This window comes from Populus trichocarpa, chromosome 13 (assembly GCF_000002775.5).
Source record: "Populus trichocarpa isolate Nisqually-1 chromosome 13, P.trichocarpa_v4.1, whole genome shotgun sequence".
NCBI classification, from domain to species: domain Eukaryota; kingdom Viridiplantae; phylum Streptophyta; class Magnoliopsida; order Malpighiales; family Salicaceae; genus Populus; species Populus trichocarpa.
Window position 1 is genome coordinate 5,663,540 of NC_037297.2, and position 17,734 is coordinate 5,681,273.

The following is a 17,734-nucleotide window of genomic DNA, read 5'->3' on the forward strand; positions in this document are numbered from 1 at the left end:
TAATATAAATATGAGATATTTACTTTATGATATTTTACTTGATTTGTTTTTTAGGTTACTACTCCAGCAGCTTGTGTGGCCTGTTTTAGTATCAACCTTTATTAAGATGATAAAACTCTCTTGATGAGCTTTCGTAGTGGTGGAATTGTGTCAAAGGTAAAGTGAAAATGAGTTTTTAATTTTTTTTTCTTTCAAATGTGAACTTATTTTTTATAATTAATTATTATTAAAAAAGTATTTTATTTACTTTCTATTTTTTTATTATGTTATTAAACTAATCCATCTGATTGGATTTAGACAAGTAAATCACCATTATCTCAAATCTTTCTCACTTCTTTAAAAAATACTTGTACCTTCATACAAGTAACCAACATTTCAGCCAAATGTGAATAACTTTTAATTTATATAACCATCACTAGATGCTTGCTACTGATTTAACTAATATAATCACATCATTTATTTATTTTTTATGAATTGTTTGTCACCTTATGAATATCAATAATTTAAAGGAGGGGCCCACCCTTATCATAATTACTTTCAATAGCTGTGTGCAGTAAAATTACAACTCATCATCTTGCCATCCTACGGTGAAGGACTTGACAACTGCACATGGTAATTATTGATATAAGAGCTCTCATGCGGACAAGTCAACCACACGGGACCTCTCTGGCCCACCACCGCGCCACCATTCTTAGGTGGTGTGATGCCAGGTTGGACATCACATCACCTGAGAATATTTGCCAGATCAGACAAAAAAAAAAAGCAAAAAAAGATGCTCTGTTTTTGTTAGCTCAAATTTGGACCTATAATTAATTATCGGTCTCTTTTTGTGCAAGGAATATAATGCATTAGTTCAAGCTTAAGTTTTATCCATAAATTACTGACTTTTGAATTACAGGTGTTTACAATGAGTGTTTATACATTAAAAAGGAAATTTAATTGTAAATTGAAAACAGATAATTGAGAATTATAAGTATTAACAAATAATAAAAATAATTTTTAATACTAATTAAAGATAAATTTAAAAATATAAATTAAAATATATGACCTCCCAATATATTCCATGAAGCTAATTGAGTTTAATAACTTATTTAACTAAAAAATAATAAAAATTAAGGGTAAATAAAAAAATCAAAAAACTAATTAAATCAAGAAACCAGAAAAACAATAACTGAAAAACCGAACTGTGAAAAAACCCGATTAAATCGATTAAAATTTTGAAAAAACCGACCGGTTCGGTTTGGTTTTATAAGCCTGAAACCAAAAAAACCGAACCAAACCGAGCCCAAACCGAGCCAAACCGGAAAAAAACCGAATTAAACCAAAAAAATCGATCCAAATCTAAAAACCCGAGCCAAATCGAAAAAAATCAAGCCAAAACCGAGCCAAACCGAAAAAACTGAAAAAACTGAACCAACCGGTTTGAACCGGTTTTTGTCCTAAAAAACCGAACCGAACCGAAACCGGTCGGTTTGAACCGGTTTCGGTTTTTTAAATAATAAAAAATTTGATTACGTTTTTTTTTTTGATAAAAACCAAATCAAATAAAAAATAATCATCCCTAATAAAAATAAACACGATTAAATAAAATTTAAGAAAAACAAATATGTAGGGTTGAACAAAAATAATGCATGCTAATATTAGAAAAAATGTGTAAGAAATGAATGATATTTTATTAAAAATATCACACATCTATAATTTATTTTAATTAAAATTGAATACATGTTAGGTGAGACATTCCGTATATATCTTTAATTAAACTATTTTAATTAATTAAAATAAAGTTAAAAAAAGTCAAGTATCTGGGCCTGGGTGGCTCGACGCGGTTAACTCATTCAAAGAAAAAGCTCACGCAAGTGGGCCTACAAGGTTAGGTTGGAAAAAAAAAAAATTAAAAAAAAAGAGAGTTAAAAAGGAGCAGCATAAACAGTGCATTAAAAAAGAAAAACTCCTTTTTTTTACCCCAATCTCATTTTTGTGCCCAGATTTTAATTATTTTGCAAGCAACAATACACAATATTTCCCCGTATGATACAGTAAATGCTACAAGGTCAGAAATTATTGTGAAGATAAAAATAATCACATTTTCTTTTATTCATCTTGTCATTTTAAAAGCTTGTTTGGAAGTGTGGTTACGGTTATTTTTTAAAGTGCTTTCTATACTGAAATGCATCAAAATAATATTTTTTCATTTAAAAAAAATTATTTTTAAGATCAGCGCATCAAAATAATTCAAAAAACACAAAAAAATTAATTTTTAGAGAAAAAAATTGATTTTTAAAGAACACGGTAACAGTACATAAATATTCTTATTCTACTTTACCTCCATGTGATTTAACTTATTTTTTAAAATATTTTTTATATAAAAAGTATTAAATTAATTTTTTATAAGCTGATATAAAAAAAAATTAAAAATATTTTTAGTTAAAAATGTCTTTTACAAAATCACTTGTATTATTAAATAAATTATTTAATCTTTCGATGGTTTGCGGAGATTATGAGACAGATACACACTGATTTTTCATTTCTCTGACTATCTGTCTTTTGAGCTTTCGGCCAAAACCAAACCATTTGGGACCCAACCTTTCACCTCCCTCCAATTATTATTAAAACATTCTTTCACTACCCGTGACTAAAAGATACATGAAAGCTAACTTAAACATTCTATATAAATAAATAAATAAATAATTTGACATTACATTTATGGGGACATGCTAAATTTTAATAAAAATAATAAAGATTTTGTCTTTTTTATTAAAAAAAAGAAGATATGATCAACACATGTTACACGTCCAAGTTTTAAATTTAATTTTAATTATTTTTAGAAAAAAAAAAAGATGTATTAGTAAGTCGTTCAAATCTTAGATGCTGTTTGGTAATGTGGTTGCGGGTGAGGTTCACCCGCAACCACATATTTAAGTGTTTTGTAATAGAGAAAAAGATGATTTTTATTGATGGGACCCACCAATTTTAACTGTTGCATCACAGGTTTGGAGAAGTGATTTCCTCTTAACAGTGGTCCAATTTTAACTGTTGCATCACAGGTAATAGAGAAAAAGGTGATATTTTAAGTGTTTGGTAATAGAGAATAGTTTTTTTTTTTTAAAACAAAAATCAGTTTAGTTAATTTATTTTACTCGCACTGTTCACGTAAACATGAACTTCTAATTTTTTTTTTGTTTTTAAAAAAAATTAGTTTAAGGTGAATTAAATTTACTCGTATTGTAATCTCAATTTTATTCCTGATAATATGTTACCTAATTTTATTGCACACTCAAAAAATCATGAAAACTGTAGTTCTTGTCGAATAAATTTTGGACGTAATAAAATTGTAATTTTTTTTTTTAAATTGAGTTTTACTTGAAAAACTAGTATTTAATATTATTTAATAACACTATATAAATTAGAAGGATATCGCATGATGACGTAGCATTTGTGAAATTTGATCGCAATTCCAATTATGTTCTTGCCGGGTCCGACCCAGTTAAAAACAATTCAGTTTTTATTTTTATTTTAATTGTGTTTTATTCATTAAATTAGAAGGATATCGCTTGATGACGTAACAAAAAATTCAGTTTTTGTTGTTGCGTGCTTAAGAAACCATGAAAAATATAGTCATTGTTGGATAGATTTCGTATGTGATGACATTGCATGTAGTTTAATGGAATAATAAATAAATTTTGATATCAATATTATTTATTTCATGATGTAATAATAGTAGTTAAATCTACAATATTTAAATTAAAAATATTTTTAATTATTTTATAACCTCAATTTGAAAAGTATTTTTTTAACCAAACACATTAAACTACTTTTTCTTCGACCTCAATTTCAACCACAGTTTTAATCAAACACCTATTTTTTCAAACCAACCTCAACTAAAAGTACTTTTTATAAAACAATTTTTTTTAAACCACAACCACAACAGCAACCGCAATACATTAAACAACTAAAATTCATTGTCAATGTCCTTTCGCGTTTAGCATTTGACGTTTTGGATTTTTTTTTTCAAATTAAATCTATACCAACAAGATTGCTTGTTCTTATCATAGATCCTCGTACTTGTCACCAAGATTTTTGAATTTCACTTTAGCATGTGTTTGACGTTTTGATAGCCTTTGTTATTATTGCTTTAAAAATTAGATTTAAGAAAAATATTTTAAATTGTAATTTTAAAAAATAGAAATAAGAAATATATGTTTTTGTTAAAATTGCTGCGAGATGAATTTTTATATGTAAAATAAATGAAAAGTAGGTTTCTAAAAATAAAAGGAAAGTTATTTTTGTTTTTACAAAATCAAGGTTTGAAATGCAATTATATATAATATCTAGTATAAAAGCAAAAGTTGTGCTTGTTTGTTTTTGCATTTCAAAAGTATTTTTTAAAAAATTAATTTTTTTATTTGTTTGAAATTAATATTTTTTTGGTGTTTTCATATTATTTTGATGTGCTGATGTCAAAAATATATTTTTTTTAAAAAAAAAATTTGATAATGAAAAGCAGGTTTCTATAAATAAAAAGCAGTTTATTTTTGTTTTTGCAAAGCCGAGGTTTGAAATGCAATTGTTTTTGTGTTTCAAAAACATTTTTAAAAAAATTTGAATTTTTTTTATTTCAAATTATTGTTTTTTGTGTTTTTAGATTATTTTGATGTGTTGATGTCAAAATTGATTTTTTAAAAATAAAAAAAAAATTTGATATATTTTTCGAGTAAAAAACACTTTAAAAAACAACCGCAATCACACTCATAATGATATCCAGTATGAAAAGCAAAAGCTGAGCCTGTTTGTTTTTGCATTTTAAAAGCGTTTTTGAAGAAATTTAAATTTTTTTTATTTGCTTGAAATTAATATTTTTTTGTGTTTTTCAGATTATTTTGATGTGCTGATATCAAAAATATTTTTTAAAAAATAACATTATTTTGATGCATTTCCGAGCAAAAAACACTTTGAAAAGCCACCGCAACCATACTCTCAAACATCCTAATCAAATAATTTTCTCTTAATGGAGGAAAAAAAACAAAAACTACCATAATATCAAATAGTTTCTTAGAAAAAGAGAAGCAAACTAAATTTTAAATATTTATATTCTTATCACAAATAAAATTAAATTACTACGTTATAATAAATCAAACATAAACAAATTATCAATTCTCTTAAATAATTTTTTTTACTTTAACATTTAATAATAATATGTTCATTTTAGTATCAAAATTCAATATAATTTAATAATTTTTTAAGAATAAGAATATTATTAGTTTGATAGTAGCATTTGATTACTATTTCAAGATAAAAGAAAATTATTTAAAACATTTTATTTTAAATTTATATTTATATCTCTTTAACTAAATGTATTTTTATCTTCATATCTTTATTTTTTTCTATTAAAAGATAATAACTAAAAACTAATAAAAATGCAGCTTTAAAATCATTTAGAAAAACTTAATTTCAATTAATAGATAATTTGATTTAAAAATACCTTCATATTAAAAAAAAGATTTCTACGCAGTAGGACCAACACTTATGACACAGTAGAGATCCTTAAAAGTTTTTTTATTTAAACTTAATATATTTTTTAATATTTTTGTATTATTTTGATGTTTTAATATTAAAAGTGATTTTTAAAAAAATAAAAAAATAATAATTTAATATATTTTTAAATAAAACATACTTAAGAGTTAAGACAAACAACAGTCTCAAACTTCCCAACATGAAAATTACTGTGTTCTAAATATCTTTCTCTGCAAAATTCACACCACAGACCACATGAGTCATGACAACCATCTCCATCTCCATCTCCATCAGTGACTTAAATACAGAGATATATAAAAGTATCTACTTCTAACTGATAAGATTTTTATTACTTTATTATTATAAATATAGAACTACACTATTTGAAACAGCTTCGTGCTAGTTATTTGTCTTTTGGCCTGCCTCCCCTGGGATTGAACAAAACTCCGATAGTGGTTATAGAGTGAGTGAGTGAGTGAGTGGGAGATGAGTGGTGGAAGTGAAGGAGAGACGCTTGAGTACACACCCACATGGGTGGTGGCGGCTTTGTGCACTGTCATAGTCGCCCTTTCTCTTGCTGCTGAAAGACTTCTTCATTATTGTGGGATTTTTCTCAGGAGGAAGAACCAGAAACCCCTCTATGAAGCCCTTCAAAAAGTTAAAGAAGGTCTCTTTTTCTCTATCCATGCATTCACATTTAGCTTTCGTGTCTCTACCCTTTTGCGTTGTTGCATCGTATTCGCTTAATTATATGGGAATGACCCTAAATTTCTCACCTTTTCCCTAAGTCTGAGTACTAGGATTTTCTGGGGAATTGGAAAGTCGGTCCTTTTCTGTTCTTTTTTCTTTTAATGATTAAAAGGATCTTGGTAAAATAATGGAAAAAAGAGACTCTTTGCATTTTACTGTCTGACAAACGAATCTGTCCTTTTAATGTTGTCTTTCTGAGAGTTATGTGTTTATGTTTTGCATAGACAAACATCATTAACAGTTTACCTTTGTGTTTTGATGGAGTTTTTCTTCTTTTTTGTTGTTGACAGAGTTGATGCTTTTGGGTTTCATATCTCTATTGCTGACAGTTTCCCAGAACAGCATAGCTAAAACATGTGTGCCAGAGAATGTGGTTAACGACTTGCTTCCTTGTAGGCTTAGTGAAAAGCAAAAGGAAGAAGGACTTGGGTCCAATTCTACAACTACACCTAAACATTATCAAAGCTTCTTTCCTGGTACCATTTCTGGCACTGTTAGGCGTCTTCTGGCTGAAGCATCAGAAGCCAATCTTGGTTATTGTGCCAAAAAGGTAACATTTATTTATTTTCTCAACTATTATTGTTGTTGTTCTTTGTAAACGTTAACTGGAGGAGAGGTTTGAAGAGTTAAAGAAGTTCTATTATTTTTAGAGATACATATGAAGTATGCCTTTATAGTTTTTAAATACAAACTCTCCATAACTTCCTCCTATACATAAGCTATTCAAAAATCAAAAACATTATCACAATCGTAACAAAATATCAGTTACAATCTTTTCTGTTTCGACTAGATACTATTGTTCCCTTGGCTGCCACTGTGTCATTAGAATCAGATTCAGTTTTATCTCCAATACGCCCCCTCAACCGAATGGGTAGATCTTGGACATGAAGTTTGGCTCTCAGGAGATGAAAACGGACAGAGGACAGTGGTTTTGTTAATAAATCAGCAAGCTGATTTGTAGTGGAGAGAAAGGAGTCTTGAAGCTTTTTAGCTAAGACTTGATCCCGAACATAATGAAAGTGTATTTCAACATGTTTAGTTCTGACATGAAAGATTGGATTAGAGGACAAATGGGTAGCACCAATATTATCACACCATAATTTTGGACTTGTCACCAGGGGAAGCTGCATATCATGAAGTATGGATTGGATCCAATGTAACTTTTCTGCTGTGTTGAAAAGGGATTTATATTCAGATTCAGTCTTGCTTCGGGCAACAGTTTGTTGTTGTTCGCAGCTCCAACTGATAAGATTGGATCTTTGAAAAATGCAGTATGCCAATACTACATTTGTCATCTTTGTCGTCAGCCCAATCAGCATCACTATATGCTTGAAGAGAATGATCTAATGTACTTTGTAAATGAAGTTTATAGCCCATTGTATGTTTTAGATACCGAAGGATTCATTTGACAGCTTGCCAATGAGTGTCTTTGGGTTGATGCATGAATTTGCTAACATGGTGAACTGTGAAAGCAATATCTGGACGAGTGAAGCACAAGTAATGTAATGCACCAACTGTGCTTCTATAAAGTTGTGGGTCAGAAAAATCATGACCATCAAACTTAGATAACCTGTATGTGGTACTCATTAGAGTTGAACATGGCTTTGCTTCATGCATGTTAACTCGTTGTAACAGGCCGGTCGCATATTTTTTGTGTTAGAAAAAGATCATGATCATCGAACAAAGCCTTTACACCAAGAAAATAGGATAGATTGCCTAAGTCTTTCACGGGAAAGATATCTCCAAGTTGCTGAATAAATTTGTCAGTTTTATCTTAAGAGGACCCGGTGATGATTATATCATCAACATATATTAGGATGAAATTAGAGAAGTCATTGTGATGAAGTGTGAATGAGGAGGTATTTTCCTTTGAACCAACGAATCCCATTTGCTGTAACGTTTCAGTCAATCTAGAAAACCAGGCTCGTGGAGCCCGTTTAAGACCATATAAGCTCTTCTTTAAGTGGCACACATGAGTAGGAAAATCAAGGTGAACATACCCTTAAGGTTGTTGCATATAAATTGTTTCCTGCAGTTAGCCATGTAGAAATGCATTTTGGATACCAATCTGTCGAATGCTCCATTGCCGTGTAATAGCTAAAGACAACAACAACCGTATAGTTCCTGCCTTAACCACAAGACTAAAGGTCTTTGTGAAGTCCACACCTGGTTGTTGATGATAACCTTTTGCCACTAGTCGCGCTTTAAAACGCTCAACATTGCCATCTGCTTGTCGTTTAATTTAGACCACCCACTTATTTTCAACAAGATTAATATTGTGCGTAGGTGGTACAAGATCCCAGGTACCATTTTTTACAAGAGCATTAAACTTGATGTCCATAGCTTGACGCCAGTAGTGATGTTTAGAAACTTCGGAAAAACAAGTAGGTTTTGTAAGAGATGAGACATGATTAGTGAAGAAACATTGAGGGAGTGGTTAACGGGTTATACCAATGTAAGGAGCTTTTTGCTTGAGAGATTGTGTTTGTGAGTGGGTAAGCATGCAGCGTGGCATTTGATTAACATGGGAATGTGGAGGATTTGGTTGGTGAGGTAGTTCCATCACATCATTTGAACTTTGAGTGAGATTCCTTGTTGGTACACGAGCAACACCTGAGCATACCAAAGTAGATTGAATATCCGAAGTTACTTGATTTTGTGAAGTGACTTGTACATTTGGCTGCTGGTCAGTGGAACACAGATTTGGACCTGCATGGTTAGTTTGAGTATTCGGTTGACATAAGGAGGGAGGTGAGTAAAAAATTTCTGGTATGGGAAGATTAGATGTGGAGGACTCTTTTCGGTATGGAAACAAAGGTGATTTGTTGTTGAGTGCTTTGGGAGGAAGACGATTAATAATATAAGTGGCAATTAGAAAAGCATCTTCCCAATAAGGTTTGGGCAAATTTGAGTGGGCTAGTAAAGCTAAGCCTATGTCAACAATTTGACGATGCCGACGTTCAACAGAACCCATTTGTTAATGCGGAGAGGCTAAATGATGTTGAATTCTACATGTTTTGAAATATGTATTTAAACGTCTATACTCACCCCTTCCAATCGGTTTGAATGGCCTTAGTTTGTAAATCAAAGTGCCTTTCAACATATTTTTGAAATTGAATAAAAATAATTTCAACTTCATATTTCAATTTCAATGGAAATAGCTAAATAAATTTAGTAAAAGCATCCAAAAAAACAAACATAATAACGAGATCCATAATTAGAAATAACCGAGTTGAGCCCCTAGACTTCAAAATAAATTAATTCAAGAGGTCTTAAAACAGAAGGAATTGAAGCAGAAAATGGGAAATTGTGGCTTTTAGCCATTGCACACTCAAGAAAAATATTTTGTCTCCCATTGGAACCAATGGGTAAATTATTATTGCTAAGCACATGTCAAACAGTACCATAAGAGGCATGACCAAAACGACGATGATAGTTTTTAATAGAGATGCGAGCACCAACAAAGGCAGATCATCGTTGAAGGGATGGAGAGAAGCAATAAAGACCTAGAGCCTTTATGTAGGACGTTCCCTGAGTAATCCTCTAAGTAGAAAAACAAAACTATGAAACTCAAAATAAACATCGTTATTTTAAGCAAATTTTTTAATAGGGAGAAGATTTTTTGTAATTTGTTGTACGACAAGAATTTTATCAAGAATAAAAGATGAAGATGAGTTAGATAAAGAGGCTGTTCCAATATGAGTTATTTTCAAACCTATACCATCACCAATGTGAATTTGGTCATTGCCAGAAAAATCATCACTTCGGATATTCAGATTACTTATGTTGTTGGTTAGATGATGCATTGCTCTCGTGTCAGGATGCCACTCTTGTTCAGTTGAATGTGGCTAAGATTGGTTGGAGGCTAGGTTTGCTTGAGGATTTGGGTGAGGTGGTGGTGTTTGGAAGTTTGGATCAAAGCGCTTCCAACAACAGGAAGCCATGCTGACCAAGTTTGTCACACAATTGACACGATACACTAGTGTTGTTGCGGCCACCTCTATGGTTTCCATTGAATGGATAACGCCCCTTGCCTCGAGGAGCTGATAAGGTGCCATGACCTCGGCCTCCTAAAAAATGTTGTTGTTGGGTGGCAACATTGGCCGAAGCCATGGGCAAGGATAAAGGTTTATTGTTATGCTGAATGCAAGCTTCACATGTCAAAAGCATGGAATAAAGCTCTTCTAAGGTGGGAGAACTATCTTGGTGAGATATCATGGAGACAAGAGAGTCATATTCTGGACCAAGCCCAACAAGCAAATATGTTATAATTTCGTCACATTTAAGAGCTTGACCAGTTATGGCCAATTTAGTTATGGCCAATTTATTCGTGAGATGTTTGATTGTCATAAAGTAATCAATTGCAGATTGATTACCTTTCTGTAGGGTAGAGAATTCTGAGCGAACATTTACTGCTTTAACACGTGATTGTGATGCAAAAGCAGAGCTTAGAGCCATCCAAACTTCAGCAGAGATGTTGTAATGAGCAACTTGGGTAAGTACTTCATCAGAAAGAGAAGAATTTATGCAGCTAAGAATAAGGTTATCCCGGGTTTCCCATATATCATATAATGGGTTGGGGATTGTAGAGCCATCAGGGGCAGTGATGGTTTTTGCGGGTTGCTGAATGGTGCCATCAATATATCCGTAAGCTTTCTGGCCTTTGAGGTAGGGTAACATAGTGGCTTTCCATGTTGGGTAATTCAAATGTGTGAGTTTGGTAAGGTTGATATGGGAAGATGGATTGAAGGTGGGACGGTTGGTTTCGGTAACATTTGAGGTTGAAGAATTTGAGGAGGCAGACATCTTGAAGAGGATCAGTTTAGACATGAGTCAGGGGCTTTGATACCATGTAAACGTTAACTGGAAGAGAGGTTTGAAGAGTAAAGAAGTTCGATTATTTTTAGAGATACATATGAAGTATGTTATGTATGGTTTTTAAATACAAACTCTCCATAACTTCCTCCTATACATAAGCTATTCAAAAATCAAAAACATTATCACAATTGTAACAAAATATCAGTTACAATCTTTTGTGTTTTGACTGGATACTCTTGTTCCCTTGGCTGCCACTGTGTCATTAGAATCAGATTTAGTTTTATCTCCAATTTTGTTGATACACACTTGGGATTAATTAAGAACAGCAAGAGTTCTTCAATATCAATGTTGAAGGGAATTCTATGTTAGCGAGATTCATTATATTTGCAGTACATGATTAACCATTTACTGCTATATTCTTGAACTAATCTGCTTAGCTATAACCACGTGAATTTCAATTTTATATAACATCAATTTTCATAAATTTTATAAAAAGAATTGGATTATAATCATTGTATTTGTCTTTTCATTCTATTTATCATCATTCTTAAATGCTAGTGGTAAAACAAATGCCAATATTAACTGCTCTTGAGCTATACATCTGATTAAAGATGACATGAGTTTTTAGTGATGTCTTTTTCATTTTTTAAAAATCAATTTTCAACAAGGTGTATTCCAAGTTAAGATAATGATGGTAAAATTTGTTTATTTTTTCCTTGCTTCCTGATTGACTTTCTTGTTCCAATTATATGTGTATAATATGGTCTTATTGAACTCCTTATTCTGTAATCTAGTACAACAACTAAATTGTTTAAATAAAAGGTGAAGCAAGAATGTAGAGGGAAAAGAAGAACAGTTTTATAGTTTCTTCTTTCAGATTGCGCTGTGGCACAGTGATATAGTCTAATCCTATGCATTTGTTTTTGCAAGTCATGTTTTCTTGACACTCTAGGTTTCTGCATCTGTGCTGATAAATCACAATGATTTCCCTCATCATTTTTCTCTTTTATTTCCTTTCTTCAGGGCAAGGTACCGCTGTTATCTTTGGAAGCCATACACCATCTACATATCTTCATCTTTGTCCTGGCCATTGTCCATGTAACTTTCTGTGTTCTCACCATTCTTTTTGGAGGTGCAAGGGTGAGAACCTAATATGATTCTTCAGTTTTTGTTTAAATTTTAAGGTGGTCAGGGTACTTCATTTTTCTTTCTCAATGTTTTATGATTCATTTGTGATCAATTGCCATGATCTAGATTCGTCAATGGAAACACTGGGAGAATGAAATTGCAAACGATCGCTGTGATACAGAACAAGGTAAAAATATCTGGCAAATTTTTGTGCACCCTTGTCTTTGATTTGCGTTATAATTAGCAGCTGCATCTATCATTCATTTTTCTGGATACCTTGAAAATGTTGTTGCTCACAAACTTTTAGTTCTGTCACTGGAAGTAAGAGCGCAAGTTGATTGATCAATGCCTTATTCCAGATTAACTTCATGCCCAGTGGATGAGGGGGGAAAACTGGCTTACACAATCAGTTTCCCTTTCCCAATTTCTTGGAAAACCATTTTAGCAGTTAGTTTTCCTCATTGCTTCTAATATGTGAGCTTTGATCTTGCAGTTTTGAAAAAAAAGTTCACCCATGTCCAACAACATACTTTTATCAAGGAGCATTTTTTGGGAATTGGTAAAAATTCAGCTCTACGAGTATGGCTGGTAAGTCTGTTTTTCCCCCTTCTATTTTATCCTGCATTCTTCAAATGGGCCTGTTTGGGATTGTGGTAGCGGTTGCGGTTCAAAGTGTTTTTCGCTTAGAAATGCATCAAAATAATGTTTTCATTTTTTAAAAAATCATTTTTGAGATCAACATATCAAAACGATCTAAAAACATAAAAAATAATAATTTTTAGCAAAAAAAAAAAAACAATTTTTGAAATTTGAGGGAACGCGGTTTCAACCGCGTTCCCAAACGGTCTCAGTGTCTCTCACTGGGATCCATGGGCATTTAAGAACCTCTTTGCCTCGACTTGGAGTTTGGAGTGGATTGACATGTTTATTCATTTTCAGAAAGTTATGCCAAACTGGGCAATAATTATGGAAAGCATTTCAAAACAAGATATATATTCTCTATGGGGTAAGTCATCTGGGTAATAATTCTACCCTTACTTTATAGAGGTAGCCCGAATCCAAAACCTTGTTGTACAAGGTATACTCGTAAGGAAATCCCATGATACACATAGACAATCCACACCAGATAAGAATATTCTCCAGAAAAGGAAATTCAAAAATTGAGTTGGAACTTGAAATGAATCCTAAAACAGATTTGGATTCAGGGTAGTCTAATTTGTGCGGGTTGGGGCCATCAAATAAAGGTGCCTGGTCAGACAAGTCATTTTGCAGGTCATTTGGCTACATGATTATGCTGCAATCATCATCTGACGATCTTATCATTTTCATATCCTCCCAAAGAAAAATGTAGCTCTTCCTTACTTTGACATTTAACCAAAAATCTAATCATCATTCCTTTTTTCATTATTGTGATATCAATAACAAAATAAAGCACGTTCCTCGTGAGGAAATAATTTTAATTTTAACCACTAAAAATGATTTGAGGAGAACAACTAGCAGTATCTTTTTGGCAACTCAAGGAACCATGTCCTGATCTTGATTTTTTTTTCCTCTCATTTTTGTTTCTCTTCAGCATTCCTTTTTCAAGCAATTCTATGCGTCTGTGACCAAGTCAGATTACATAACTTTACGGCTAGGATTTATCATGGTAAGTATTTTATGCAAGGTCAGATTTGTCTTACAATCATTAGCTTGCATCTTCCTATGTTGCATTTTATTACTTGTTTCTCTGTGTATTTGTTGGTTGTTCTGCAGACACATACCAGAGGAAACCCAAAGTTTAATTTTCACAGATACATGGTACGTTCCCTCGAAGATGACTTTAAGACAGTTGTTGGTATAAGGCAAGTGATGTCCAAGAATACCTTTTCAAGGCTAGACATTCATATTGCTTGTTTTGCTTACTCTTAGTCTAATTACATTTCTTATATTTATTTGCTCATTTATTCACTCAATTCCATGGCTGCAGTTGGTATCTTTGGGTTTTCGTGGTCATCTTCTTATTGCTGAATATCAATGGTATGCTCTTCCTCCATTGATTAATTTGTAGACCATATTACTTGATATTTGTGCCAATTGTCGAGTGTTGTTGCATCTCTCCTGTTTTAATTTTACACTTGCGTTCTCACTACAGAAAATCAATCTAGGTTCTTCGAAGCAAAATTTAATCATACCTTTTTGGTGTTCATGTTGAGTTTTTTTCTTTTGAATTGTTAAACTACCAACCAACATATTCTGTACTCATGTGTTAAATTTCTTCGATCGATCCTCATTATTATTTCCCTGAGGATATACTATAAGTCTGTTCCACACTTTCTTATTCCGGATCACTGATTTATATGCACCTACTGCCCATTAGATTGAATTAATAGTCATATACTTTGTTTTTTGAAATTGGACCATGGCGATTTGTCCCCTTTTATTGTTCTCCTGCTTGATGTGGATCATCTATCGCTATTTCTGCTGGCAATAGCTAGTAAGGTGGTGGTAGTCATCAATATATAAAATATTTAACTTAGAAGGTTGGTTCAACAAGGCAAGTTTATAAATGTACTATGTAGTCACGATGTCTTTTTTACCCTGTAAGGGTCAAAGAAGTTAATTTATTGAAGACAAGGTTTCTAAATTCCCAAAGTTACTGTTTTTGGAAGAATACCAGAGTTTTGTAGCATGAATCCTGTAATTCTAGACTGCATTCCTAAGGCCATATATAGATTTCCTAACACAAAGGAAAAATTGAAATCTGATAACTGTTGCATATGGTTTTTGCTGTCTCTGCTCATTTTGGGATATATCTGTTAGATGTGATTTTTCTCTTTTTTCTCATGCAGGTTGGCACACATATTTCTGGATAGCATTCATTCCTTTAATTGTGAGTAGACTTGTACTCTTTAATTCTATTTCTAACAATTTACATGTGCCTTCTTTCTTTGTCCTCTCCTAAGAATTTTTGTGGTGTTTTAATGTACTTTATTGTTTCAGCTACCTCAAAAAAGATCACACTAATTCACGAAACACTTGAATCACAAAATGTTGTGATGTTCTGGAGGGAGATTGATTAGAGGAAAAATGCAGAAACATGCTTAGAAAATATTCTCTCTCTCTTCTTGCAGTGAACATGCAATGCCCTAGTTCTTCCAAACTTTCATCACTTACATACAAAGTCATAAACATGCTTGAGTCTATATACAAGAATTCTAATTCCTGAATCCAAGTCATTAATGTTATAGTTTTTGTTTTAGAGAGTTACATTGACAATAGTTTTTGAAACATGACCTGCTTCTGCCTACCCCAATTTTATAAAAGGTTGACATTATTTCGACGAGTGTCCAGTTTGTTGAGTTCCAATTGGACTGTGGTTTTTTTGTTAATGCTTCCTGCCTATGTCTTCTACCATAAATTCTGTCACTCACATGAAACAGCAGCATTTTTCTAGTTTGATCATCATTGATTTCCATCTTGAATGCAATCCTTAAGAGATGTGAGATGTGGTATTGTTACAAAAGAAGATAAACTAACTTAGATGTCTTTTGTGATTACTTCTATACTACAAGTTATTGCTTTAATGGAACATGGAGGACATAGTATTGTGGTTGAATCAGGGACAGCATCTTTTTTTACCATCAGATTTTTTTTGTCACAAGTTGTTACCTTTCTTATTGACAATTAACTAAGACTAGTTTGGATCTTTAGATAGCACAGTGGTTGATGCATGGAGTTTCCTCAAAGTGGAAACCGTTGATCATACCCTTCAACATTTAGAGATGTAGATGAATCTACAAACAATTTTAGATCTCCATGAGCACCAAACCCCTGGCTACTCCTTGGTGTCAGATTAATATTGTGAGTTAACCCAAATGAGACTTCAAATGACTATCATCCACATAGAAATAGTCATCATAGTGATATGGTTAATTTTTAATATAATGTATATGAACTATTTCTTGCATTTATGCACCCTTGCACTTTTGTATTTTCTTGTAATCAGTTTTTCATATGAATGCATAGCATGGGCATGTTTATGCAAACTTGGCTTGCAATGAGAAACATTTTGGATTCATAGGAGACTTGAACTCGAGTCTTGTAAGTTGATCACCTGTTGATTGAGCTAGCTCATTGGCTTTCTATAAGAAACTGCAATTACCTTGGTGTGGGTTATTTTTCCACTTTCCTACGTCTTGTTACTCCTATTCCAAGATTCATGTAAGCAATTGTTTTTCAGCTTCTTCTCGCTGTTGGTACTAAGCTGGAGCATGTAATTAACCAGTTGGCATACGAGGTCGCTGAGAAACATGTAGCCATAGAAGGGGAACTAGTAGTTCAACCATCAGATAATCACTTTTGGTTCCACAGGCCTGGCTTTGTCCACTTATTGATCCATTTCATCCTCTTCCAAAATGCTTTTGAGATTGCATTTTTCTTTTGGATCTGGGTAAGCTGATCTTTTGTGGTGTGTTTTCATCATGGATTCATTGAGATGGACTTGATAATATCAATAACAGTATGCTACTATCCATCCACAGGTTCAATATGGTTTTGATTCCTGCATAATGGGACAAATCAAATATATTGTTCCACGGCTAATTATAGGGTAGAAACTGCTGACCTTTTCTCCTCTGAAATCCTGTACTACTTTGGTTGAATAACTCTCCCTGCTAATCAATAAACACCATTGTTCAATTCAGGGTGTTTATTCAGGTACTCTGTAGCTACAGCACTCTTCCCCTTTATGCCATTGTCTCACAGGTGGGTAACGATGTGTTTAAATGTAACTGTGCCTTTGGTTGTGAAACTTTCCAGCTTGACTTTTTTTTTTCCTGAAAAGATGGGAAGTACTTTCAAGAAATCAATATTTGAGGAGCATGTGCAAGCAGGCCTTGTTGGTTGGGCTCAAAAGGTGAAGAAAAAGAGAGGGCAAAAAGGTTCAACGGAAGGATCTAGCGAAGCAAGTTCCCATGTTTCTGCTGGGGGGCTTCTGCTGGGGAGACTGAAAGGGTTAAAAGAAGCCAATGAAGGTTCCGCTCAATCCAGTTCTCATGAAGGTTCTACTTTGGGAAATAATGCTTCTGCTCCTCCTGTTCCTCGGGAGGTTGAGCCTTGAGTTGCTTCTGGTAGGAACTGTATAACTCACAACTAGGATGGCTGCGGTTGTATTATGGGCAAGCCTTCCAGCATCATAAATATTTTTGTTTATTTTCTTTACAATATTTAGTAGCAATTATGTACGAAGGCATATTGATACTGAATCGCATGTCATCATGAGCATCTTATGGCTTTGTATTCAGCTATTCAGCTAGCATGTCTGTATTTTCAAATGAGTGTTATGTAAGATTCATTACCATATAAATAACTATTATTTTTCAGTTTCCTTTTTGCATTTCTATGAATCCGATTCGAGTGCATCAAGTATCTTTACAATTTCATGTGGAACTTTGATTTGCTTGGTAGGTCAATTGCAGGGTTACAGTACCACATAACATAGTCCAGTTCCAGCTGCAGGTGAAATGGTCTCAGTTTTTGGCTTCAA

General features: G+C 32.8%; 1 protein-coding gene across 1 annotated transcript; it reads left to right on the forward strand.

The window, feature by feature from the left end:
- The first annotated feature begins 5,719 nt into the window (after positions 1–5,719).
- LOC7482401 (MLO-like protein 1) lies at positions 5,720–17,570 on the forward strand. The gene is made up of 13 exons (XM_024583867.2): positions 5,720–6,178; positions 6,552–6,811; positions 12,103–12,219; positions 12,334–12,394; positions 12,701–12,795; positions 13,781–13,855; positions 13,963–14,051; positions 14,177–14,226; positions 15,039–15,079; positions 16,430–16,639; positions 16,731–16,798; positions 16,893–16,953; positions 17,033–17,570. The coding sequence occupies exons 1-13, from the start codon at positions 5,998–6,000 to the stop codon at positions 17,306–17,308; spliced, it is 1,584 nt and encodes a 527-aa protein (XP_024439635.1). The 5' UTR covers positions 5,720–5,997; the 3' UTR covers positions 17,309–17,570.
- Positions 17,571–17,734: the final 164 nt, after the last annotated feature.